The sequence below is a fragment of the Eumetopias jubatus genome, unplaced genomic scaffold (assembly GCF_037043125.1).
Source record: "Eumetopias jubatus isolate StellerSeaLion01/CBP00866 unplaced genomic scaffold, mEumJub1_p1.0 scaffold_13, whole genome shotgun sequence".
Taxonomy (NCBI): domain Eukaryota; kingdom Metazoa; phylum Chordata; class Mammalia; order Carnivora; family Otariidae; genus Eumetopias; species Eumetopias jubatus.
The window spans coordinates 12,457,078-12,484,244 of NW_028274819.1; the positions used below are offsets into that span (position 1 = coordinate 12,457,078).

General features: G+C 39.1%; 1 protein-coding gene across 1 annotated transcript; it reads left to right on the top strand.

Moving 5' to 3' along the window:
- Window positions 1-9,424: 9,424 nt before the first annotated feature.
- Window positions 9,425-10,370, top strand: LOC114215351 (olfactory receptor 5B12-like). The gene is given in 2 exon segments (XM_028111303.2): window positions 9,425-10,287; window positions 10,289-10,370. Coding segments are annotated over 2 exon segments (942 nt in total). The 5' UTR covers window positions 9,425-9,427.
- The last annotated feature ends 16,797 nt before the right edge of the window (window positions 10,371-27,167 follow it).

Below are 27,167 nucleotides of genomic sequence, written 5' to 3' on the forward strand. Positions count from 1 at the left end.
CCTGGCGATGGGTATTAAAGAGGGCACATTCTGCATGGAGCACTGGGTGTTACACAGAAACAATGAATCATGGAACACTACACCAAAAACTAATGATGTAATGTATGGTGATTAACCTAACAATAAAAAATTTAAAAAAATAAAATGGAATGGTTACTCCTAAAAAAAAATGATTTGGTTTATTGCACCTGTATGCTTTAAATATACAATATTCTATAGATCTCCTTTTTTTCATAGTTTTAAAAATTGAGATAATTTGACATACATTGTGTAAGTTCAAGGTGTACAAAGTGCTGATTTGATATATTTATTTATTGCAATATGATTATGACTGTAGTGTTAGCCTATATCAAATCACATAATTATCATTTCCTTTTTGTGATGAAAACAATTTAGATTTAGTCTCTTGGCAACTTTGATGTTTATAATACAGTACCAGAAAAAGAGAAGAAGGAAAAGAAGAAGAAAGAGAAGACTTTGCAGTTGATTGGGATTGGATTAGAATACTTCTCACCACCTCTTTGGGTGATATTTCAGCCTCCCTTACAATCAGACTGAGAATGTTCTAATTGATGTTTACTTTTGGATTGTGGCAGAGACATGCTTGGGACAAGTGCATGCTTGTGATATAATTTTTCTTTCTAGGCACAGAGAAATTCCCTTGCAAATATGCTAGGATGTATGGATTGGTCCCAGCTAATGGCATATACATCCCATGCATTTTTATCCACACTCTGTCTTCTCATCCACAGAAACCTTTGGAGTCACCAGGTCTAAGAAGGCTGGGTCTCTCTTTACTACTTAGAAATGAACCACTTGGAAAACCACACAGCCTACATGTAATTGTAAGAAGGCCAAGAAATAAAATTTCACTTGAAGCTGTACCATACGCATAAAAGGAAAAAAAGATCAGTGTTTAAGGAGAATAAAGCGGAGTACCAGCCCCTTGCCAGCTTTTAGTCCCAGTCACGTCATGTGGCTTCAGAAGTCAAGGAGCACAATAGGCGCAAGGACATTTACTGCCAATGGGAAGGATCGACAAAAAAAAAACAAAACTCCTACCTGACTTATGGGAGTAGCATCGTCAGTAGTCTCTGCGACTGGTTGAATGCCTCCAGCCTGTGTTTCTTTTCCTGCTCTGATGTCCACATCATCTGCTTCCAAGAATGTTGGTAGCCTCTTTTTCTTTATTTTTGAGAACAGACAGGTAGACTAGAGAAAAAATAGCTGCTCACACGCCCATGACTTTCCTTAGCAAGTTCTCTCCGATCTTGGTCCCTGCAGGCAAGATTTTAGTGAAAACATTCAGTCCATGAGGCATGGAGCTGTAGATGTACTCACAAGAGAACTTGTTCCCTAAAAGCTCCACGACAGTGTCATCCCCTTCAAGACATCAGTCACTAGACCCTTACGTTCCAATCTGGCTTTATTCAAGCTCACTATAGTGGGAAAACCTGGTGCCCAGGTTTGTGTGTTTTCTTATTTTATTTTAAGAAGATCTTTTGGGTCTCTGCTGGAGGGAGCCCTTTTCCATCACAGTGATACTGATGTGAGATATTAGTGAGAACAACCTGGGACAGGACTCTCTGATAACAAGGGTCAGTTTTTATACAGGTTGAGTGATTCACTAAACATTTCACATCCTCTGTCTTATTTCATCCCCAAGCCACTCTGGAAACCATCAAGGGTGGGTAATACTAATTCCATTAAAAGAATATAGAAAGTGAGGCTGAGTGAGGTGAAGGAATTCTTTTTTTTTTTCCTATCGGAAGCATGAAATCTGGAATTTAGGACTTTTGTGGCTTGACATATAGTGCCAAGTAATCCACTCATGGCCAGATATGTGTATCCAAAAAGTTGACATGACATAATTCAGAAGGTATAAACTTCCAGTTATAAAGCACTTAAGTCCTGGAGATGTAACAGATAGCATGGTGACTATAGTTAATAACACTCTGTTGTATATTTAGAAGTCACTAAGAGAGTAGATCCTAAGTCTTCATCACAAGAAAAAAAATTTTGTAACTAAGTATGGGGACGAATGTTTACTAGACTTCTTGTGGTGATCATTTTGCAATGTATACAAATATTAAATCATTATGGTGTTCACCTGAAACTAGTACAATGTTAGATGTCATTTATACCTAAATAATAATAATAATAATAAAAGGTAATTCTGGACTCAGCACAAAGAGGGAGCCATAATCTGTATTTCTTGCTAAATCATTATCCAATCTCACCTCATAAGGATGTTGATGGTTTTGGTGCTCTGACTGGAGGAGAAAAAACCGGTGGGAAGGGATTGGGATTGCATCTTCCTAAGGTAGCCTTAGGGATGGTTGAAGCTTACTTAGCATAACTTAAGGTATAGCAGAAGCCATGTAGTCGCTTTTTTTAAATTAGAAAACGAGTGTTTTGTGTGATCAAATAGTTAATACCTGAAAAGGAATATATGTAATGTATATTAATTTATGAAGCATAACAAAATAACACTCATGAATCAAGCTGAAGAACTAGAACATTAACAATGTTTATAATTGCTGACATTTTACCTCATTTGAAAAAGAAATGTTACTATCCTATTGTTAAAAAATAAATAAAACAAAGCAATTTGAGGTTGTAAGTTTTTTAATTATTCAGATGGCAAGCAGTGGAACTGTCTTAAAATGAGACTATTTGGCTCCACTTCCAGTGTTGTGTTCACTAACTCAGTAATCTGTTACACAATGCTGCAAATATTTAAGGTGAATTAGATGAAACAATAATTTCTTGGATCCATTTGGCTTGTTTAATGGCAGAGTCCAATTGGTGCCCTAGAGGTAATGATTTTTGCATTATCAAAGGGAATTAGTAAAGGCAATGTAAATATATTCATAATCTCCCTCAACAGGCAGAGCTGGATTCCCCATAAAGATTTTATTTTTAAAATGTTTTTTATTTAATAAGTTTGACATGTTGCCTTTTGGAAATTTAAGGTATTTAATTGCTGGTTGTGTAAGTTTTTGTTGCTCCCGTTGGGGGGTTGTCCCTTGGGGGGTTCCATGAGTGTGGAACTCCCTTCCTGGTTTCCATCCGTAAACCTAGCAAGCCATGAAAATACATCGAGGAATGTATTTCACTAAGTGAAAGAAGCCAGTTGGAAAAAGCTACATACTGTCTGATTCCAGCCATGTGATCTTCCGGAAAAGACAAAACTATGGAGACTACTGTGTTTTCCCAGGAGTTGGGTGGAGGGAGGCATGAGTAGATGGAGCACAGAGGAATTTTAAGGCAATGAAAATACACTGTATGATATTGTAATGATGGATACATAGCGTTACACATTTATCTAAACCCACTGAATTTACAACACCAAGAGTGAATCCTAATGTAAACTATGGACTTTGGGTGATGATGATGTGTCAATGTGGGTTCATTTGTAACAAATGTACTACTCTGGTGAGGGACATTGATGAGGGGGGAGGCTGTGCATGTGTAAGGCAGGGGGTATATGGGAAATCTCTGTACCTTATTCTCCATATTGTTGTGAACCTAAAACTGCTCTAAGAAATAAAATCTATTAAAAGTTTAAGTCAGAGATACAGAAAATATTCATGTAACGTATATATTTCATGAACTTTATATACACATGCGGTTATATATAAACAATATACATATTAATTTTTAAGTGTATCCTTATATCTTTTTGTGTATATATGTATACATTTGTATATATACAAAAAACCTTATATATATAAATTCATAAGTATATAGAGTATCTCTCTATATGTATATATATATATAGTCTCTCTATATATGTATACACACACACACACACATAGATAGATAGATATGGTAAACTCCCAGAAATAGGACCAAAATTGTTCATTGATATCAAAACACTCCTTGATTGCATCATGTTCCTGCCCATGAAGTAAATAGTATTTATAATTACATGCTTATTCTACACATAATTACATATATGTGGCATTTCATTCTATATGTAGTTATATATCTCTTAGAGTGTTCACGCACTTAGTGTCTGTCTTCTCCATTATACTTAAACCCCATGAATGCAAGAATGATGTTTATTCTGCATGGGTCTGTATTCCCATGGCTCATCATTATTGCTGAAACACATTTGAGATCAATAAACAGTTGAATAAAATGGTATTTCTTCTCAGTGGTACAAACATTTAAGGTGAGTAAATTCCAGGGGACTGTTTTCTTGTTTAATGACAGAGCGCATTATCTCCATCCTTCAATATCTACACAAATTGCAGCCCTGGAGTTCATGATATGGCTTGATTTCCACATTATCGAAGAGAATTATTACAAATAATGTGAATTTACTGATGACCTCCCTCAACAAGCAGAGCTGGATCCTCATAGACACTTTAATCACTTCTTCCCTAGTTAGGTGAGAAAGAGTTCTGTAGCCCTCATAGGGTTTTTGTTCCCTGAGAGTTCCATGATTATATAACTCCTTCCTGGTTCTCGCTAGTTAACTTTTCAAGTTCCCACATGACCCCATTTGGCTTCGTTCTAGAGGGAGCAGCCCAAGAACCAGACTCACTTTGGCCATTCATTCATTCATGTGATTTGTTAATAATTTTCTACTAGCAATAATGACCTTCCCCCAAACTAATCTTACTAAGAGCATGCAACAAAGTCTAGGGAAAACAATCCCAAATAATAATGATGTTGGCTGTGATTATGACAATCACACCTCACAAGTATAAGGCATTTTAGAGATTTTCTAGTTTTCTTATCACAGCAGAAGTTTTCAGGGAAGATGGCATTGGGGCTAACTTCTTACTATTCTCATTTTATAAATGAAGATGTCAAAGCTCAAAGAGGTTAAGTGATATATCTAAGAAACATGAGCAGCAGATCCAGAACTAGAACTCTTACTAGCTGATTCCAAGGCCAATAGCATTTTTGTTTTCTTCAGTTTCTTCCTCCCTCCAGACAACTGTAAACATTTTGGCCAAACATTAAAGAAGAACATTGCAATAAGTTGTTCACTTTCTTTCACAGCCTGAGTTTCTGATTTGAGATCCACTCATATATGAAGGCGCTGGACTTGCACGTTGTATTACTCAGGGAATAAGGTAAACTTATAAATCTACTAGATCAAATCTACTGTCTGCATAAATTTGCCTAGATAAAGGTAATTAGGAAAATGCGTCAAGGAAGTGATTTCTCCTTTGATTTATTGAAAGATTAGGTCTGAATGTTTTGAATATTTCTTGTATCTGTTTTACACAATCAGGGATTATATGTCTCAACACTGTAGAGGTCCTATTAGAACATATATATATCATGTTATTTAAAGTATTTCAATCTATTTTCTCTTGAGGGAATATGATAATATTGGTTATTTTGACTAATTTCAGAGTTGTTAAGAGGATCAAGTATAAAATGTTATTATATTCTGGCAGTTCATATGATATCTAAGAAGAGAGAGAGAATGAATGGAGAATAATAATGAGGGAAAAATCAGGGTTAGTAATCAGCTATAAAGTCCACCAAAATGGAGATGTGTAAAGTCACACAAGACATATTATAGAAATGAGTAAATTTCATCTCAAATTCTAATTCTGCCACTAAAGACTTATCTGGGTTGGGGACTCAATTTATTAACTATTACATGGACTGCCTAATGATTATAGTGTAAATGATCAGCCACCATTACAGAGTTCTGAGCAAATGAGAAAAACAATGCTCTCTCTTGGGATGGAGAATGAGAACAGTACCTAGTATTCATCAGTTTATTTATGTGTCTCAGAGCACTAGGTATCCTGAGGTCAGGGAATGAGTCTTGCTCATCACTGTAAGCCTGGAAATTAGGCATACACCCTGGTGCACCATACAGACTTATTTGTTCTTATACAGGGAATGAAGGGATGAACAACATCCAGCATTTTATGTGGCTTATTGGTTGGTGTTACTAAGAAGTCATGTTCCTTTTTAACTGTGAGGAGTTTTTGAGGGATTGAAGTAGCTTGCAAATATTTGTAGATCCATTTCTTATTATTCAGCTAAGATCCAGAAAGCTAGGTTATTTGCACAAAGTTCACACAAACTGGTAGGTATATCTGATTCCCAAGTTTGTGCTTCTTAATTCTCCCCATTGACTTCCGATGATAGATTTAGTCACTTAATCAGTCATCATCCAGTCAACCAAATGCGTTACTTTGTGCCCAGTTTAGTTTAAATGGTAAAAAATTAAAAGAGTATTTCATCATGCAAGGAGCTTAAACTTCAATTCAGAATGACTTGGCTTCAAATCCCTGCTCTACTAATTTCTTCAGCTGCAAGCAAGTAACTAAATGTCAGAAACCTTCAGCTTCCATACCTGTGAAGTGGGGATAATATCTCACACAATGCATGAGGATTAAATGAGGTAAACCAGCACACCTCTAACTTGGTGATGGGCACAGAGCAAATGCTCAATAATTCATATCCATAACAGCTAAAGTCATTATTAATCATGACTTCCACTTATACAAAATGATAGATTATGATAAATTTTTTTCAGAGTGGGGCACCTGGGTGGCTCAGTCGGTTAAGTGGCTACCTTTGGCTCAGGTCATGATCCTGGGGTCCTGGGATCGAGCCCCACGTCTGGCTCCCCGCTCAGGGGAGAGCCTGCTTCTCCCTCTCCCTCTGCCTACTTGTGCTCTCTCTCTGTCAAATAAATAAATAAAATCTTTAAAAAAATTTTTTAGAGTAATGAAGTGATGAATTTGATTGATTATAATGACATAGTTGTGTCTAAAGAGGTAGGAGCTGAGGAAGATTTCAGGGAAGCTTTGGAACTTGTGTTATTCTTTGAAGAATACATGAGATTTTGTATCAGAGGCAGAGGACATTTTGTAAGGAAGATTGCATTTTTTAATTTGTACTGAGCACCAACTATATGGAGGTCCATTCCATCAGAAGTTTCCATCTGTAGAACAAAGAATGGTAACAGGTTAACAAATGCCTCAAAGAACCATTGTAGTTCTTAATTTCTTTCCAACAGATTAAAATGAGTTATAACTTTCTTTTTCCTCCAGGAAGATGTTGGATTAAAACCTAAAGGTTGCTGGAGTGGTGGGGGGTGGGAGGGATGGGGTGGCTGGGTGATAGACATTGGGGAGGGTATGTGCTATGGTGAATGTGCAAGACTGTTGAATCACAGATCCGTACCTCTGAACAAATAATACATTATATGTTAAAAAAAAAAAAAAAAGAAGAAGATAGCAGGAGGGGAAGAATGAAGGGGGGGAGATCGGAGGGGGAGATGAACCATGAGAGACGATGGACTCTGAAAAACAAACTGAGGGTTCTAGAGGGGAGGGGGGTGGGGGGATGGGTTAGCCTGGTGATGGGTATTAAAAAGGGCCGTTCTGCATGGAGCACTGGGTGTTATACACAAATAAGGAATCATGGAACACTACATCAAAAACTAATGATGTAATGTATGGTGGTCATAATAAAAAAAATTTAAAAAATACCCTAAGATTTCAGATGCGGAAAAGAAAGTTGGTAAAAAGTTTTGAACTGATTCCTACCACACTGTTGTTGTTTTTCCAGAATTTGGGAAATCTGTATCTATGCTATCAAGTGAGCAGTTTTTTAAGGAACCAAGAGGGTATCCTCACCACCCTGCTCTGTGTAAATGGCCCTCCTATACCACTAGTAACAGCAGTGAACTCTGTCTGTCATGACTCTCAACTGCCTGGATTGCCTTCCCAACCCCTACCCTACCTTGAGACCCATAGGACTAATCTTAATATTATATTTAGCTCTATGTCACTCATCGCAAACCTGAAGATTGTCATCTAAGCCCTCAACTGCTACAAAATAATGTCTGGACATCTCTGCATATCTCCTTCACTGACCTTGGCTCCCACTCCTGCCCAACTCCTAAAACCATTCCACTGTGCCTTCTGGCATTTATAGTCATTCATCAGTATGACCCAATACATACTTAACCTCTCCTCTGACAGTCTCTTTGCCTACTTGGTCTGACAGAATCCAGTGTCCTGGGGCAGTAGTTTTCTTTCCCACATTCCCCTTACCACTGAATCTCATCATTGTAAACATTAGAATACTCTGTATTTTTGTCTGTCTGTATGTACTCCTTTCTTTGATGGTGTGCATTTAATATACGCATGTCGAATCATTAAAAATTGCCAGCATAGTTCAAATTAATATAATCTGCGGCAGCCAGACCTCTCCTCAGCTCTGGATTGCATACCAATTATTTATACAATGCTCTACTTGGATGGCCAAAAGGTATCTCAGACTTGATTAAATGATTTCTTTACCCCTTTCCCCAAACACCTGCTTCTTTTACACTATTTTTTGTATCACTCTACACAACTTGGAGTCAATGTGGACCCCTCTCTTTCTCTCATGTCCCTTTTTCAATATATCAGGAAATTTGGTCAGCTCTACTTTGGAAATATATCCCAAAGTGGATGGATTTCTCATTATCTCTCACACTACCATCTTGGTTCAGGCACGCACCATCATTTACCTAGAATATTACAGTGGCCTCCTAATTTTTCCAGCACCTTCCATCCTTATTATGTTAAATTCAATTACCAACAGATCTACAAGAGTGACCTTTTTAAAAAAGAAGTCAGATTATGTCCCTTTTTGGTCTAAATCCTGTAATGTTTTCCAATCTCACTCAAAATAAAAGCTTCATAATTTAATGTAGTGTATGGATCCCCCCCCCGCTCTACCTCTCTCACCTAAACTTTCCTTCCCACTGTAGCCTTATTGGTTTTGTTGCTGTCCCTAGAACAATCTCGGCATGTTCAAACCCTAGTACCATGTATTTGTTGTTGCCTCTGCCTGAATTGCTCTTTCCCCAAATATAGACTCGCTCCCCTACTTCCTTCATGTGTTTGCCCAAAGATATACTTTAGGCTAAGGACATGCTTTATATAACTATCTTTTACTAGCATATAACACTGTTCTTGACACAATGGACAAGACAAAAAAAAAAGGCCAGTTGAAGCAAAATTAACTCACTTTCACATTAATTTTACTAAGCGATTCTAGTTTAATACAAAGAGTAATTTGTGGTTGTTTTGTAAGGTTTTACTTGGAAGTCTGAGCTGTTCCAATTAGCAACAACTCTGGTGACATTACTTAAGTCCTTTCTTTTCTTCTTTTTGCCTTAATTCGGTCTTCTATGAAGTTAAGAGATTGGGATGCATTATCTCCAAATCCTTTTTCTGGCATTCTGTAATGATTTAAGATTGCATGTTGTTGTCATAACCATGCTTTAGTTCTAGAACATCCTGAAAACAAATTCTTGCAATACCGAAGTAAGACACAGAGTGGACATGCGGACTGATTTCAGCGGAATCCACTCCGTTTATAATTCGGATTCGATTTGCTCACTGCTCCAGGGCAGCCGCATAATTCCCAACTGACCCCCATGGAGAACAGTACAGAAGTGACTGAGTTCATTCTTGTGGGGTTAACCAATGCCCCAGAGCTGCAGATCCCCCTCTTTATCATGTTCACCCTCATTTACCTCATCACTGTGGTTGGGAACATGGGCATGATGGCACTGATTCTCTGGGACTCCCATCTCCACACCCCCATGTACTTTTTCCTCAGTAATCTGTCTCTGGTGGACTTTGGTTACTCTACAGCTGTCACTCCCAAGGTCATGGCTGGATTACTTATAGGAGACAAGGTCATCTCCTACAATGCTTGTGCCCCCCAGTTCTTTCTCCTTGTAGCCTTTATCACTGTAGAAAGCTTCCTGTTGGCCTCAATGGCTTATGACCGTTTTGCAGCAGTGTGCAAACCCCTGCATTACACCACCATCATGACGACAGGTGTGTGTGCTCATCTGGCCATGGGCTGCTACGTCTGTGGTTTCCTGAATGCCTCCATCCACACTGGGAACATTTTCAGGCTCTCCTTCTGTAGAGCCAATGTGGTTGATCACTTCTTCTGTGATGCTCCTCTGCTCCTCGCTTTCTCATGTTCAGACATCTACATCAGGGAGATGGCTATTTTTTTGGTAGTGGGCTTCAATGTCCTCTTTTCTGTCTTGGTCATCTTGATCTCCTACGTGTTTATATTTATCACTATTCTGAGGATGCGCTCATCTGAGGGATGCCAGAAGGCCTTTTCCACCTGTGCCTCCCACCTGACCACTGTTTCCATCTTCTATGGGACGGGCACCTTCATGTACTTACAGCCCAGCTCCAGCCATTCCATGGACATGGACAAAGCGGCATCCATGTTCTACACCATGGTCATCCCCATGCTGAACCCAGTGGTCTAGCCTGAAGAACAAAGAGGTCAAGAGTGCCTTTAAAAAGGCTGTGGAGAAGGCAAAGTCTTCTATAGGATTCAGATTTTAATTACGAAGAAGCTACAATAAGTCACTTTCATCCACCTCAGATCTAGAGAAAATATTTACCTGTCCAGCCGACAAATTTCTAATTTCTTATAGTAATTTTCCCAGATATTAAGTTTACAAAGTTTACATATCTTTGTTTACAAAGTTTACATATCTTTAAAAATATATACCTAAGAATAATAGGTTAAGAGGAATCACCCATAAATATGTTCTTATCTGAAAAATTCTTCTTAATAAACATGTTCATCCATACTCCCACATGAACATGTATACTCACAGTATTTTTAAGCCCAGGCACACACATAGATAATTCATGAGAAACTCATGAAATGCACACACACACCACAGAAGGAAAAATTAGTTAAGACATATATGAGATAGGTCTGTTGTTATAGTAGAATTTAAAACAATTATTTTGGTGTCGGAGAACACATTCTTAACATACAGAAATAGTTGACTTAATGGAAAAAAACATATATATATGTCTGTGGGTTTTTTTTATTTAGTTTTTTTATGTATTTGACAGAGAGAGAGAGAGTGAGAGAGCACAGGCAGCTGAGCAGCAGAGGGAGAGAGAAAGAGAGAAGCAGGTTCCCTACTGAGCAGGGAGCCTGATGCAGAGGTCCATGCTGGGCTTGATGCGGCTCGAGCCCCAGAACCCTGGGATCACGACCTGAGCCAAAGGCAGATTTGCTCAGTCGACTGAGACACCCAGGTGCCCCATATGTCTGGTTTTTAAGAATTATTTTTACTTTATCTTTTTGCATATGAAAAAACAATATGTTTTATATTTAAAAAAATTAAAGTTTATAAAAATACTTCCAAAGTTCCTTGAATGTAGATTTATTATTGGTTCTTTGTCTGTTCTTGTTTTTAGTAAAAATGCAAGCCATAAGAGACTCTTAAGTATGGGGAAAAAACAGGGTTGCTGGAGGGGATGTTGGTGAGGGGATGGGGTAAATAGGTGATGGGCATTAAGGAGGGCACTTGTTGTGATGAGCACTAGGTGTTGTATAGAAGTGATGGATCACTAAATTCTAACCTGAAATTAATACTACACTATATGTTAACTAACTTGAATTTAAATAAAATCTTGATAGCAAAAAAAAAAAATACATGCTTTACATGGGCATTTATTTTCCTAGCCAAATTTCCAAATTAATGAGCCTATCTAAAAATAATATGTGTATATGACAGTTAAATAGAGAAAATATATCACACAAAACAGGAAAAAAAGGATGACAAGGCATATTTTTTTCACTTAAATAAAAATGTAACAATGTGGCAAGATGGCGGAGGAGTAGGAGACCTGGAATTCGTCTGGTCTCAGGAATTCAGCTGAATAGGGATCAAACCATTCTGAACACCTACGAACTCAACAGGAGACCGAAGAAGAGAGTAGCAACAACTCTGAACAGAGAAGCGACCACTTACTGGAAGGTAGGACTTGTGGAGAAGTGAATCCGAGGCGATATTCGGGAGGATAGATGGCGGGAGAGGGGGCCTCCCTCGGCCGCTTCTGGCAAGTGCTAGAGCCGCGGAGCACAAAATCGGAACATTGAGAAGTCGGCTCTGCGGAGGGACGTCGCTGCAGTGGCTAAGCGGGGGGTGGAACCCTCGCGGGACAGTGTGGTCTCAGGACCCTCAGGGTCACAGAAAGACCCGGGGTGCCTGAGTGCGGCAGAGCTCCCGGTATCGGAGTGGGGAAGCCGGCTGCAGAGACAGAGCCGAGGCGCGGGCTCTCAGCTCGGGGTTGCCATAAACTGTGATCCGCGGCCCAGTCGGGCCACTGCTCCTCCAGCAGGGACCCAACAAGCGGCAGATCTGGGGAGACTCCCCTCCCTCCTCCGGGAGGAGCGGCGCAGGAGCGCACTGCAGGGATCTGCTGGGTTTGGAGACTCCACACGGGGTCGGGTGCCAGACATAGAAACGCTCGGTCACAGGCCGGGTGAGCACGCAGTGCGGCCGGAGACCAGGGAGACGGGATTGACTGCTTTTCTCTGGGGGCGCACTGAGGAGCGGGGCCCCGAGTTCTCAGCTCCTCCGGGTGGAGATTGGGAGGCCACCATTTTTGCCCTGGTCCTCCAAAGCTGTACCAGAGCTTGCAGGGAACAAAAGCTCCTGAGATCAAACCCGAGCAGCTTGCTTAGCCCGGACGACAAGGGCGGGGCAATTCCGCCTCCGGCAAAGACATTTGGGAACCACGGCAACAGGCCCCTCCCCCAGAAGATCAGCAGGAACAGCCAGCAAGCCAAGACCAAGTTTACCGATCAAGGAGGACGGGAGAACTCCAGCCCTAGGGGAATACTGCACATAGAATTCATGGCTTTCTTTACTATGATTCATTAGTTTTTCAAAGTTAATTTTTTTAACTATTTTTTTTTATTTTTCTTTTTCCCTTTTTCAACCAACATCTTATCAATCCCTTTCTTAAAAAAACATTTTTTATTTTTCATTTTTTAGAGTCATATTTTATCCCTTCATAGTAGTTACCCTTATTTTTCGCATATATATATAAGTTGTTCTCTCTTTAAAATTTTAAGATACAATTTCTTCTAACAGATCAAAATATACCCTAAATCACTAGTGTATGGCTTTGTTCTAGTCTCCTGCCTGATCACATTCTCTCCCTTTTTTCTTAATCTTCTTCTTTCTTTTTTCAAACAACTTCTTATATTATCAATTCCTTTTATAAAATTTTTTATAATTTTTATCTTTACAGTCATCTTCCATCCCTTCATTGTATCAACCCTTATTTTGTACATATGTAAGTCTTTCTTCCTTTAAAATTTTAGGAGGCACTTTTTTCTAACACACCAAAATATGCCCAAAATCTAGTGTGTGGCACTGATCTATGCACTACCCTGATCATATTTGATCATATTCTGGTTTTTTTTGTATTGTTCTGTTTTTGTTTTTATCTTTTTCTTTTTGTGTTTTTTTTTTCCCTCTTTCTTTTTTCTTTCTTTCCCTTCCTTTCCCTGGTTTCAGGTCTTTTCTGATTTGCATAGAGAATATTTGCTGGGGACATTGATAACCTCTCAGCATTTTGTTCTCTCATTCATCTATTATCCTCTGGACAAAGTGACAAGACGAAAAAATCACCTCAGCAAAAACAACAAGAAGTAGTACCGTCAGCCAGGGACCTACTCAATATGGACATTAGTACGATGTCAGACCTAGAGTTCAGAATCATGACTTTAAAGATATTAGCTGGGCTTGAAAAAAGCATGGAAGTTATTAGAGAAACCCTTTCTGGAGAAATAAAAGAACTAAAATCTAACCAAGTCGAAATCAAAAAGGCTATTAATGAGGTGCAATCAAAAATGGGGGCACTAACTGCTAGGATAGATGAGGCAGAAGAGATAATCAGCGATACAGAAGACCAAATGATGGAAAATAAAGAGGCTGAGAAAAAGAGAGAGAAACAACTACAGGATCACGAGGGCAGAAGTCGAGAGATAAACGGTATGATAAGATGAAACAACATTAGAATAATTGGGATCCCAGAAGCAGAAGAAAGAGAGAGGGGCAGAAGGTATATTGGAGCAAGTAATAGCAGAGAACTTCCCTAATGCGAGGAAGGAAACAGGCATCAAAATCCAGAAGGCACAGAGAACCCCTCTCAAAATCAATAAAAATAGGTCAACATGCCAACATCTAATAGTAAAACTTACGAGTCTCAGAGAAAAAGAGAAAATCCTGAAAGCAGCTCGGGAGAAGAGATATGTAACCTACAATGCTAAAAACATTAGATTGGCAACAGACCTATCCACAGAGACCTGGCAGGCCAGAAAGGACTGGCATGAGACCTTCAGAGCACTAAACCAGAAAAATATGCAGCCAAGAATACTATATCCAGCTAGGCTATCATTGAAAATAGAAGGAGAGATAAAAAGCTTCCAGAACAAACAAAAACTAAAGGACTTTGCAAACACGAAACCTGCCCTCCAAGAAATATTGAAAGGGGTCCTCTAAGCCAAGAGAGAGCCTAAAAGTAGCATAGATCAGAAAGGAACAGAGACAATATACAGTCACAGTCACCTTACAGGCAATACAATGGCACTATATTCATACCTTTCAATAGTTACCCTGAATGTAAATGGGCTAAATACCCCAATCAAAAGACACAGGCTATCAGATTGGATTAAAAAACAAGACCATCCATATGCTGTCTGCAAGAGACTCATTTTAGACCCAAAGACACCCCCAGATTGAAAGTAAGGGGGTGGAAAACAATTTACCATGCTAATGGACACCAAAAGAAAGCTGGGGTGGCAATCCTTATATCAGACAAATTAGATTTTCAAACAAAGACTGTAATAAGAGATGAGGAAGGACACTATATCCTACTTAAAGGGTCTATCCAACAAGAAGATCTAACAATTGTAAATATCTATGCCCGTAACATGGGAGCAGCCAATTTTATAAGGCAATTAATAACAAAAGCGAAGAAACACAGTGACAACAATACAATAATAGTGGGGGACTTTGGGCGCCTGGATGGCTCAGTTGGTTAAGCGACTGCCTTCGGCTCAGGTCATGATCCTGGACTCCCAGGATCGAGTCCCACATCAGGCTCCGTGCTCGGCAAGGAGTCTACTTCTCCCTCTGACCGTCCCCCCTCTCATGCGCTCTCTCTCTCTCATTCTCTCTTTCTCTCAGATAAACAAATAAAATCTTAAAAAAAATAGTGGGGGACTTTAACACCCCACTGACTAAAATGGACAGATCATCTAAGCAAAAGATCAACAAGGAAATAAAGACTTTAAATGACACACTGGACCAAATGGACTTCACAGACATATTCAGAACATTCCATCCCAAAGCAACAGAATACACATTCTTCTCTAGTGCCCATGGAACATTCTCCAGAACTGATCACATCCTAGGTCACAAATCAGGTCTCAACCAGTACCAAAAGATTGGGATCACTCCCTGCATATTTTCAGACCACAATGCTTTGAAACTAGAACTCAATCACAAGAGGAAAGTCGGAAAGAACTCAAATACATGGAGGCTAAAGAGCATCCTACTAAAGAATGAATGGGTCAACCAGGAAATTAAAGAAGAATTTAAAAAATTCATGGAAACCAATGAAAATGAAAACAAAACTGTTCAAAATCTTTGGGATGCAGCAAAGGCAGTCCTGAGAGGAAAGTATATAGCAATACAAGCCTTTCTCAAGACACAAGAAAGGTCTCAAATACACAACCTAACCCTACACCTGAAGGAGCTGGAGAAAGAACAGCAAATAAAGCCTAAACCCAGCAGGAGAAGAGAAATCATAAAGATCAGAGCAGAAATCAATGAACTAGAAACCAAAAGAACAGTAGAACAGATCAACGAAACTAGGAGCTGGTTCTTTGAAAGAATTAACAAGATTGATAAACCCCTGGCCAGATTTATCAAAAAGAAAAGAGAAAGGACCCAAATCAACAAAATCATGAACGAAAGAGGAGAGATCACAACCAACACCAAAGAAATACCAACAATTATAAGAACATATGATGAGCAACTCTATGCCAGCAAATTAGATAACCTGGAAGAAATGGGTGCATTCCTAGAGATGTATCAACTACCAAAACTGAACCAGGAAGAAATAGAAAACCTGAACAGACCTATAGCCACTAAGGAAATTGAAGCAGTCATCAAAAATCTCCCAACAAACAAAAGCTCAGGGCCACATGGCTTCCCAGCGGAATTCTAACAGACATTTAAAGAAGAATTAATACCTATTCTTCTGAAACTGTTCCAAAAAATAGAAATGGAAGGAAAACTTCCAAACTCATTTTATGAGGCCACCATTACCTTGATCCCAAAACCAGACAAAGACCCCATCAAAAAGGAGAATTACAGACCAATATCCTTGATGAACATGGATGCAAAAATTCTCACCAAGGTACTAGCCAATAGGATCCAACAGTACATTAAAAGGGTTATTCACCACGACCAAGTGAGATTTATCCCTGGGCTGCAAGGCTGGTTCAACATCCGCAAATCAATCAACGTGATACAATACATTAACAAAAGAAAGAACAAGAATCATATGATCCTCTCAATAGATGCAGAAAAAGCATTTGATAAAGTACAGCATCCTTTCTTGATCAAAACTCTTCAGAGTATAGGGATAGAGGGTACATACCTCAACATCATAAAAGCCATCTATGAAAAACCTACAGCGAATATCATTCTCAATGAGGAAAAGCTGAGAGCTTTTCCCCTAAGGTCAGGAACGCGGCAGGGATGTCCACTCTCACCACTGCTATTTAACATAGTATTAGAAGTCCTAGCCACAGCAATCAGACAACAAAAAGAAATCAAAGGCCTCCAAATCGGCAAAGAGGAAGTCAAACTCTCACTCCTTGAAAATGATATGATACTGTATGTGGAAAACCCAAAAGACTCCACTCCAAAACTGCTAGAACTCATAAAGGAATTCAGTCAAGTAGCAGGCTATAAAATCAATGCACAGAAATCAGTGGCATTCCTATACACCAACAACAAAACAGAAGAGAGACAAATCAAGGAGTCGATCCCATTTATAATTACACCCAAAACCATAAGATACCTAGGAATAAATTTAACCAAAGAGGCAAAGGATCTGTACTCAGAAAACTATAAAATACTCAGGAAAGAAATTGAAGAAGACACAAAGAAATGGAAAAACGTTCCATGCTCATGGATTGGGAGAACCAACATTGTGAAGATGTCAATGCTACCTAGAGCAATCTACACATTCAATGCAATCCCCATCAAAATACCATCCACTTTTTTCAAAGAAATGGGACAAATAATCCTAAAATTTGTATGGAACCAGAAGAGACCCCGAATAGCCAGAGGAATCTTGAAAAAGAAAAGCAAAGCTGGCGGCATCGCAATTCCAGGGTTCCAGCTCTATTACAAAGCTGTCATCATCAAGACAGTATGGTACTGGCACAAAAACAGACACATCGATCAATGGAACAGAATAGAGAGCCCAGAAATGGACCCTCCACTCTATGGTCAACTCATCTTTGACAAAGCAGGAAAGAATATCTGATGGAAAAAAGACCCAGTCTCTTCAACAAATGGTGTTGGGAAAATTGGACAGCCACATGCAGAAGAATGAAACTGGACCATTTCCTTACACCACACACAAAAATAGACTCCAAATAGTTGAAAGACCCAAATGTGAGACAGGAGTCCATCAAAATCCTAAAGGAGAACACAGGCAGCAACCTCTTCGACATCAGCCACAGCAACTTCTTCCTAGAAACATCGCCAAAGGCAAGGGAAGCAAGGGCAAAAATGAAGTATTGGGATTTCATCGAGATAAAAAGCTTTTGCATAGCAAAAGAAACAGTCCACAAAACCAAAAGGCAACCGACAGAATGGGAGAAAATATTTGCAAATGACATATCACATAAAGGGCTAGTATCCAAAACCTATAAAGAACTTATCCAACTCAACCCCCAAAGAACAAATGATCCAATCAAGAAATGGGCAGAAGACATGAACAGACATTTTTCCAAAGAAGACATCCAAATGGCCAACCGACACATGAAAAAGTGCTCAACATCGCTCGGCATCAGGGAAATCCAAACCAAAACCTCAATGAGATACCACCTCACACCAGTCAGAATGGCTAAAATTAACAAGTCAGGAAATGACAGATGTTGGCGGGGATGCGGAGAAAGGGGAACCCTCCTACACTGTGGGTGGGAATGCAAGCTGGTGCAACCCCTCTGGAAAACAGTATGGAGGTTCCTCAAACAGTTGAAAATAGAGCTACCCTACGATCCAGCAATTGCACTACTGGGTTTACCCCAAAGATACAAATGTAGGGATCCGAAGGGGTACGTGCACCCCAATGTTTATAGCAGCAATGTCCACAATAGCCAAACTGTGGGAAGAGCCAAGATGTCCATCGACAGCTGAATGGATAAAGAGGTGGTATATATACACAATGGAATATTATGCAGCCATCAAAAGGGATAAGATCTTGCCATTTGCAACGACGTGGATGGAACTGGAGGGTGTTATGCTGAGTCAAATAAGTCAGAGAAAGACATGTATCATATGACCTCACTGATATGAGGAATTCTTAATCTCAGGAAACAAACTGAGTGGTGGGGGGTGGGAGAGATGGGGTGGCTGGGTGATAGACATTAGGTAGGGTATGTGCTATGGTGAGCGCTGTGAATTGTGCAAGACTGTTGAATTATAGATCTGTACTTCTGAAACAAATAATGCAACATATGTTAAGAAAAAAGAAGAAGAAGAAGATAGCAGGAGGGGAAGAATGAAGGGGAGTAAGTCAGATTGGGAGACGAACCATGAGAGACGATGGACTCTGAAAAACAAACTGAGGGTTCTAGAGGGGAGGGGGTAGGGGGATGGGTTAGCCTGGTGATGGATATTAAATAGGGCACAGTCTGCATGGAGCACTGGGTGTTATGCACAAACAATGAATCATGGAACACTACATCAAAAACTAATGATGTAATATATGGTGATTAACATAACAATTAAAAAAAGAAAAAAGAAAAAAGAACACAGATACCATCCCATTTTCAGGTAAAAAAAATGAAAATAAATAAAAACTTAAAAAAACAGTAAAAAATCTTTTGCCAATTTTTATTGTATTTCATTGTATTTGTTTTCTTATTATTGGGATTTGAGAATACTTTATGTATCCAAAATACAAGCCCTTTAGTGATAAGGACTGATATGATTTGCAAATCCTTTCTTCTAGTCTATGACTTGTCTTTTTTTCTGGAATAAAAAAACTTGAACAAACACTTGTTTCAGTAATATTTAATGTAATATATCTATCCTTTGTTCAATACCACACTACTTGACTATTATAGCTGTATAGTGAATCTGGAAAGGAGGTAGAGTGAGTGCTCCAACTTTGTTGTTCTTCTACAAAATTGTGTTATTCTAGTTTTTTTTTTTTATGTTCCATGTAAATTTTATGATGAGCTTGCCAATTTTTACAAATTGGCAAAATTCTTTCTGGGATTTTGATTGAAATTTTGTTGATTAGCTTGGGAAAGACAGACATCTTTAAATTATCTAGTCCTCCAATCCATGAATATAGTAAATTTCTTCATGTATCTAGATCTGCTTTGATTTATTTAATCCACATATTTATATTTTTCAGCATATCTTGCACGTATCTTGCAAAATTTGTACCTAAGTACTTCATGATGTTGGTGCTTTTGCAAGTGGTACTGTTTTTAAATTCCAATTTCTAAATGTTTATTAATATTATATAGAATTATGACAGATTTTTGTATATTGACTTTGTTTCTTCAGAACTTGATAAACTTATTAGTTGTATAGTTTTTTGCCAAATTCTTTTCTAAGTAGAAAGCCGTATCTTCTCTGAATTGAGAGAATTTTATTTATTCCTTTCCAAGTGGCATGTTTTTCTTTTTCTTGCCTTAGGGTATGACTAGGATATCTATCATGATGTGGGATAGAAATTTTAAGAGGGGACACCCTTGCCCTATTTCTAATCTTGGAGAAAAGCATTCGGTCTTTCACCATGAAGTGTGAAGTTAGCTGTAAGTTTTTCATGGAATTCTTTTATTATGTTTAGGAAATTCTCTACCATTAATAGTTTGCTGAATTTTTATCATAAATACAGGGTGAATTTTGTCAAAGGCTTTTCAGCATCTATTGAGATGATTATATGATTTGTATTCCTGAGTCTATTAATATAGTGAATTAAATTGATTGATTTTGATTTTGAAGTTTGAGCTAACCTTGGGTTTAAGAGGAAAAGATTTAAGACACTGTAAATGTGGTCAAAGAACTAAAGGAAACCATGTCGAAAGCATTAAGGGGGGAAAAAAAGAATTAAAGACAGCATGAGAACAATGTCTCACCAAATAGAGAATATCAATAAAGATATAGACATTATTTTTAATAACAGAAATAGAAATTCTTGAGTTGAAAAGAAAAATAAATAAAATATAAAGTTTAAAAAGTGGATCAGTAGCAGATGGAAGGTGGCAGAAAAAAAAATCAGTAAGCTTTAAGATAGGTCAGTTGAGAACATCCAGCCTGAAAAGTAGAAATTTTTTTTAAAAAATCAAGAAAAATAAATTGTCTTGAAGAGCAGTGGGATACTGCGAGAGTACCAACTTACAACTAATGAGAGTCTCAAAAGGGGAGAGAGAAAGGGACAGAAAGAATATTTGAAAAAATAATGGCCAAAACTCCCTAAATCAAGGGAAAGAAATGGACATACATACAAATTCTGAATTTTTTGACATAGTGAGACTCAAAATTTTAGCAGATTTGTACATTACCAAATTCCTAGCATTGCATACAAGTAAGTTTTTAATACTATTGTAATTCTTGGTGCTTAAACTTTAAACATTGTTACTTTTTTAATTTTTTTATTGTTATGTTAATCACCATACATTAAATCATTAGTTTTTGATGTAGTGTTTCATGATTCATTGTTTCTGCATAACACCCAGTGCTCCACGCAGAATGTGCCCTCTTTAATACCCATCACCAGGCTAACCCATCCCCCCACCCCCCTCCCCTCTAGAACCCTCAGTTTGTTTTTCGGTGTCCATCATCTCTCATGGTTCGTCTCCCCTTCTGACCTACTCCCCTTCATTCTTCCCCTCCTGCTATCTTCTTCTTCTTCTTTTTTTCTTAACATATGTTGCATTATTTGTTTCAGAAATACAGATCTGTGATTCAACAGTCTTGCACAATTCACAGCGCTCACCATAGCACATACCCTACCCAATGTCTATCACCCAGCCACCCCATCTCTCCCACCCCCCACCACTCCAGCAACCCTCAGTTTGTTTCCTGAGATTAAGAATTCCTCATATCAGTGAGGTCATATGATACATATCTTTCTCTGATTGACTTATTTGACTCAGCATAACACCCTCCAGTTCCATCCACGTCGTTGCAAATGGCAAGATCTCATTCCTTTTGATGGCTGCATAATATTCCATTGTGTATATATACCACCTCTTTATCCATTCAGCTGTCGATGGACATCTTGGCTCTTCCCACAGTTTGGCTATTGTGGACATTGCTGCTATAAACATTGCGGTGCACGTACCCCTTCGGATCCCTACATTTGTATCTTTGGGGTAAATACCCAGTAGTGCCATTGCTGGATCGTAGGGTAGCTCTATTTTCAACTGTTTGAGGAACCTCCATACTCTTTTCCAGAGGGATTGCACAAGCTTGCATTCCCACCGACAGTGTAGGAGGGTTCCCCTTTCTCCACATCCCCGCCAACATCTGTCGTTTCCTGACTTGTTAATTTTAGCCATTCTGACTGGTGTGAGGTGGTATCTCGTTGAGGTTTTGATTTGGATTTCCCTGATGCCGAGCGATGTTGAGCACTTTTTCATGTGTCGGTTGGCCATTTGGATGTCTTCTTTGGAAAAATGTCTGTTCATGTCTTCTGCCCATTTCTTGATTGGATCATTTGTTCTTTGGGTGTTGAGTTGGATAAGTTCTTTATAGATTTTGGATACTAGCCCTTTATGTGATATGTCATTTGCAAATATTTTCTCCCATTCTGTCGGTTGTCTTTTGGTTTTGTGGAGTGTTTCTTTTGCTGTGCAAAAGCTTTTTATCTCGATGAAATCCCAATACTTCATTTTTGCCCTTGCTTCCCTTGCCTTTGGTGATGTTTCTAGGAACACGTTGTTGTGGCTGAGGTCGAAGAGGTTGCTGCCTGTGTTCTCCTTTAGGATTTTGATGGACACCTCTCTCACGTTTAGGTCTTTCAACCATTTGGAGTCTATTTTTGTGTGTGGTGTAAGGAAATGGTCCAGTTTCATTCTTCTGCATGTGGCTGTCCAGTTTTCCCAATACCATTTGTTGAAGAGACTGTCTTTTTGCCATTGGACATTCTTTCCTGCTTTGTCAAAGATGAGTTGACCATAGAGTGGAGGGTCCATTTCTGGGCTCTCTGTTCTGTTCCATTGATCGATGTGTCTGTTTTTGTGCCAGTACCATACTGTCTTGATGATGACAGCTTTGTAATAGAGCTGGAAGCCTGGAATTGTGATGCCGCCAGCTTTGCTTTTCTTTTTCAAGATTCCTCTGGCTATTCGGGGTCTCATCTGGTTCCATACAAATTTTAGGATTATTTGTCCCATTTCTTTGAAAAAAGTGGATGGTATTTTGATGGGGATTGCATTGAATGTGTAGATTGCTCTAGGTAGCATTGACATCTTCACAATGTTGGTTCTCCCAATCCATGAGCATGGAACGTTTTTCCATTTCTTTGTGTCTTCTTCAATTTCTTTCCTGAGTATTTTATAGTTTTCTGAGTACAGATCCTTTGCCTCTTTGGTTAAATTTATTCCTAGGTATCTTATGGTTTTGGGTGCAATTATAAATGGGATCGACTCCTTGATTTGTCTCTCTTCTGTCTTGTTGTTGGTGTATAGGAATGCCACTGATTTCTGTGCATTGATTTTATATCCTGGTACTTTACTGAATTCCTTTATGAGTTCTAGCAGTTTTGGAGTGGAGTCTTTTGGGTTTTCCACATACAGTATCATATCATTTTCAAGGAGTGAGAGTTTGACTTCCTCTTTGCCGATTTGGATGCCTTTGATTTCTTTTTGTTGTCTGATTGCTGTGGCTAGGACTTCTAATACTATGTTGAATAGCAGTGGTGAGAGTGGACATCCCTGCCGCGTTCCTGACCTTAGGGGAAAAGCTCTCAGCTTTTCCCCACTGAGAATGATATTCGCTGTAGGTTTTTCAAAGATGGCTTTTATGATGTTGAGGTATGTACCCTCTATCCCTATACTCTGAAGAGTTTTGATCAAGAAAGGATGCTGTACTTTGTCAAATGCTTTTTCTGCATCTATTGAGAGGATCATATGATTCTTGTTCTTTCTTTTGTTAATGTATTGTATCACGTTGATTGATTTGCGGATGTTGAACCAGCTTGCAGCCCAGGGATAAATCTCACTTGGTCGTGGTGAATAATCCTTTTAATGTACTGTTGGATCCTATTGGCTAGTATTTTGGTGAGAATTTTTGCATCCCTGTTCATCAAGGATATGGGTCTGTAATTCTCCTTTTTGATGGGGTCTTTGTCTGGTTTTGGGATCAAGGTAATGGTGGCCTCATAAAATGAGTTTGGAAGTTTTCCTTCCATTTCTATTTTTTGGAACAGTTTCAGAAGAATAGGTATTAATTCTTCTTTAAATGTCTGTTAGAATTCCGCTGGGAAGCCATCTGGCCCTGGGCTTTTTTTTGTTGGGAGATTTTTGATGACTGCTTCAATTTCCTTAGTGGCTATAGGTCTGTTCAGGTTTTCTATTTCTTCCTGGTTCAGTTTTGGTAGTTGATACATCTCTAGGAATGCACCCATTTCTTCCAGGTTATCTAATTTGCTGGCATAGAGTTGCTCATCATATGTTCTTATAATTGTTGGTATTTCTTTGGTGTTGGTTGTGAAGTTCTCTGCTATTATTTGCTCCAATATACCTTCTGCCCCTCTCTCTTTCTTCTTCTTCTGGGATCCCAATTATTCTAATGATGTTTCATCTTATCGTACCGCTTATCTCTCGAATTCTGCCCTCGTGATCCTGTAGTTGTTTCTCTCTCTTTTTCTCAGCCTCTTTATTTTCCATCATTTAGTCTTCTATATCACTGATTCTCTCTTCTGCCTCATTTATCCTAGCAGTTAGTGCCCCCATTTTTGATTGCACCTCATTAATAGCGTTTTTGATTTCGACTTCGTTATATTTTAGTTCTTTTATTTCTCCAGAAAGGGTGTCTCAAATAACTGCCACGCTTTTTTCAAGCCCAGCTAATATCTTTAAAGTCATGATTCTGAACTCTAGGTCCGACATTGTAATAATGTCCATATTGAGTATGTCCCTGGCTGACGGTACTACCTCTTGTTCTTTTTGCTGAGGTGATAATTTTCGTCTTGTCATTTTGTCCAGAGGAGAATAGATGAATGAGAGAACAAAATGCTAACAGGTTAACAACGTCCCTAGCAAATATACTGTATACAAATCAGGAAAGACCTGAAACCAGGGGAAAAGAAAGGGAAAGAAAGAAAAAAGAAAGAGGAAAAAAGAAAGATAAAAACAAAATACAACAAAACAAAAAAAGCAGAATATGATCAAATATGATCAGGCTAGTGCATAGATCAGTGCCACACACTACATTTTGGGCGTATTTTGGTCTGTTAGAAAAAAGTGCCTCCTAAAATTTTAAAGGAAGAAAGACATATATGTACAAAATAAGGGTTGATACAATGAAGGGATGGAAGATGAGTGTAAAGATGAAAATTATAAAAGATTTTATAAAAGGAATTGATAAGATAAGTTGTTTGAAAAAAGAAAGAAGATTAAAAAAAAAAAGAAAAAAGGGAGAGAATGTGATCAGGCAGGAGACTAGAACAAAGCCATACACTAGTGATTTAGGGTATATTTTGATCTGTTAGAAGAAATTGTATCTCAAAATTTTAAAGAGAGAACAACTTATATATATACGCCAAAAATAAGGGTAACTACTATGAAGGGATAAAATATGACTCTAAAAATGAAAAATAAAAAATGTTTTTTTAAAAGAAGGGATTGATAAGATTTTGGTTGTAAAAGGGAAAAATAAAAATAAAAAAAATAGTTAAAAAAATTAACTTTGATGAACTAATGAATCATGGTAAAAAAAAAAAAAGCCATGAATTCTATGTGCAGTATTCCCCTAGCGCTGGAGTTCTCCCATTCTCCTTGATCGGTAAACTTGGTCTTGGCTTGCTGGCTGTTCGTGCTGATCTTCTGGGGGAGGGGTCTGTTGTCGTGGTTCCCAAATGTCTTTGCGGAGGCGGAATTGCCCCGCCCTTGTGAGTTGGGGCTAAGCAAGCTGCTCGGGTTTGCTCTCAGGATCTTTGGTTCCCTGCAAGCTCTTGGTACAGCTTTGGAGGACGAGGGTGAAAATGGTGGCCTCCCAATCTCCGCCTGGAGGAGCTGAGAACTCGGGGCCCCGCTCTTCAGTGCACCCCCAGAGAAAAGCAGTCACTCCCGTCTCCCCGGTCTCCGGCCACACTGCGTCCTCACCCAGCCTGTGATCGAGCGTTTCTATGTCTGGCACCCGACCCCGTGTGGAGTCTCCAAACCCAGCAGATCCCTGCGGTGCGCTCCCACGCCACTCCTCCCCGGGGAGGAAGGGGAGTCTCCCTGGCTCTGCCGCTTGTTGGGTCCCTGCTGGAGGAGCAGTGGCCCGACTGGGCCGCAGGTCACAGTTTATAGCAACCCCGAGCTGAGAGCCTGCACCTCGGCTCTGTCTCTGCAGCCGGCTTCCCCGCTCCGATACCTGGGAGCTCTGCCGCACTCAGGCACCCCCGGTCTTTCTGTGACCCCAAGGGTCCTGAGACCACACTGTCCCGGGAGGATTCCACCCCCCGCTTAGCCACTGCAGCGACGTCCCTCAGCGGAGCCGACTTCTAAAAGTTCCGATTTTGTGCTCCGCGGCTCTATCACTTGCCAGAAGCGGCCGACAGGGACCCCCTCCCCCGCCGTCTATCCTCCCGAATATCGCCTCGGATTCACTTCTCCGCACGTCCTACCTTCCAGTAAGTGGTCGCTTCTCTGTTCAGAGTTGTTGCTACTCTCCTCTTCGATCTCCTGTTGAGTTCGTAGGTGTTCAGAATGGTTTGATCCCTATTCAGCTGAATTCCTGAGACTAGACGAAATCTAGGTCTCCTACTCCTCTGCCATCTTGCTCCGCCTCCCTTAAGTTTTTATTTAAATTCCAGTTAGTTAACATACAATGTAATATTAGTTTCAGGTGTTCGATATAGTGATTCAGCACTTCCATACATCACCAGTGCTCAGCACAACTTGGGTGTCCCTTAATCTCCATCACCTATTTCACCCATTCCCCTACCCACCTCCCCTCTGGTAACCATCCGTTTGTTCTCTATAGTTAAGAGTCTGTTTCTTGGTTTACTTCTTTCTCTCTTTTTTTCCCTTTGCTTGTTCTGTTTCTTAAATTCCACATATGAGTGAAATCACATGGTATTTGTCTTTCTCTGACTGACTTATTTCGCTTAGCATAATACTCTCTAGTTCCATCCATGTCACTGCAAATGGCAAGATTTCATTCTTTTTTTATGGCTGAGTAATATTACACCACATATATACCACATCTCCTTTATTTCTTCAGTTGATGGACACTTGGGCCCTTTCCACAATTTGGCTGTTGTAGATTATGCTACTATAAACATTGGGGTGCATGTATCAAAAACAGGCCAAAGATTTTAACAGACATTTCATAAAAGAAGATAATTGGGAAGGAAAGTAAACACATAAAAAGAGGCTCAACATCATTAGTCATTAGAGAAATTCAAATTAATACAACAAGGGGATATACTATAAACTTATTAGAATAACTAATGTAAAAAAAAAAAAAAGCCCATCTGTAAATGTAAAGTACCATCAAGGATGTAAAGCAATTGGAACTCTCATACATTGCTGGTGGGAATGCAAAATAGTATGCTATTTTAGAAAATAGGTTGGCAGTATCACATAACCTAGAAATCTCACTCCTAACAATCTACTCAGGTGAAATAAAAGCACATGTCCACATAAAATCCTGTATGTTAATGCTTATAGGATCTTTATTTGTATGTTAAAAACTGGAAATAACCCATTTTCCTCAACTGAAGAATGGATAAATAATTTGAATACATAGACTGCATCTCAGAAATAAAAAGGAACCAATTACAGAACAAATACACAACTCCATAAATTTCAAATGCATTATACTAAGGGAGAGAAGCATG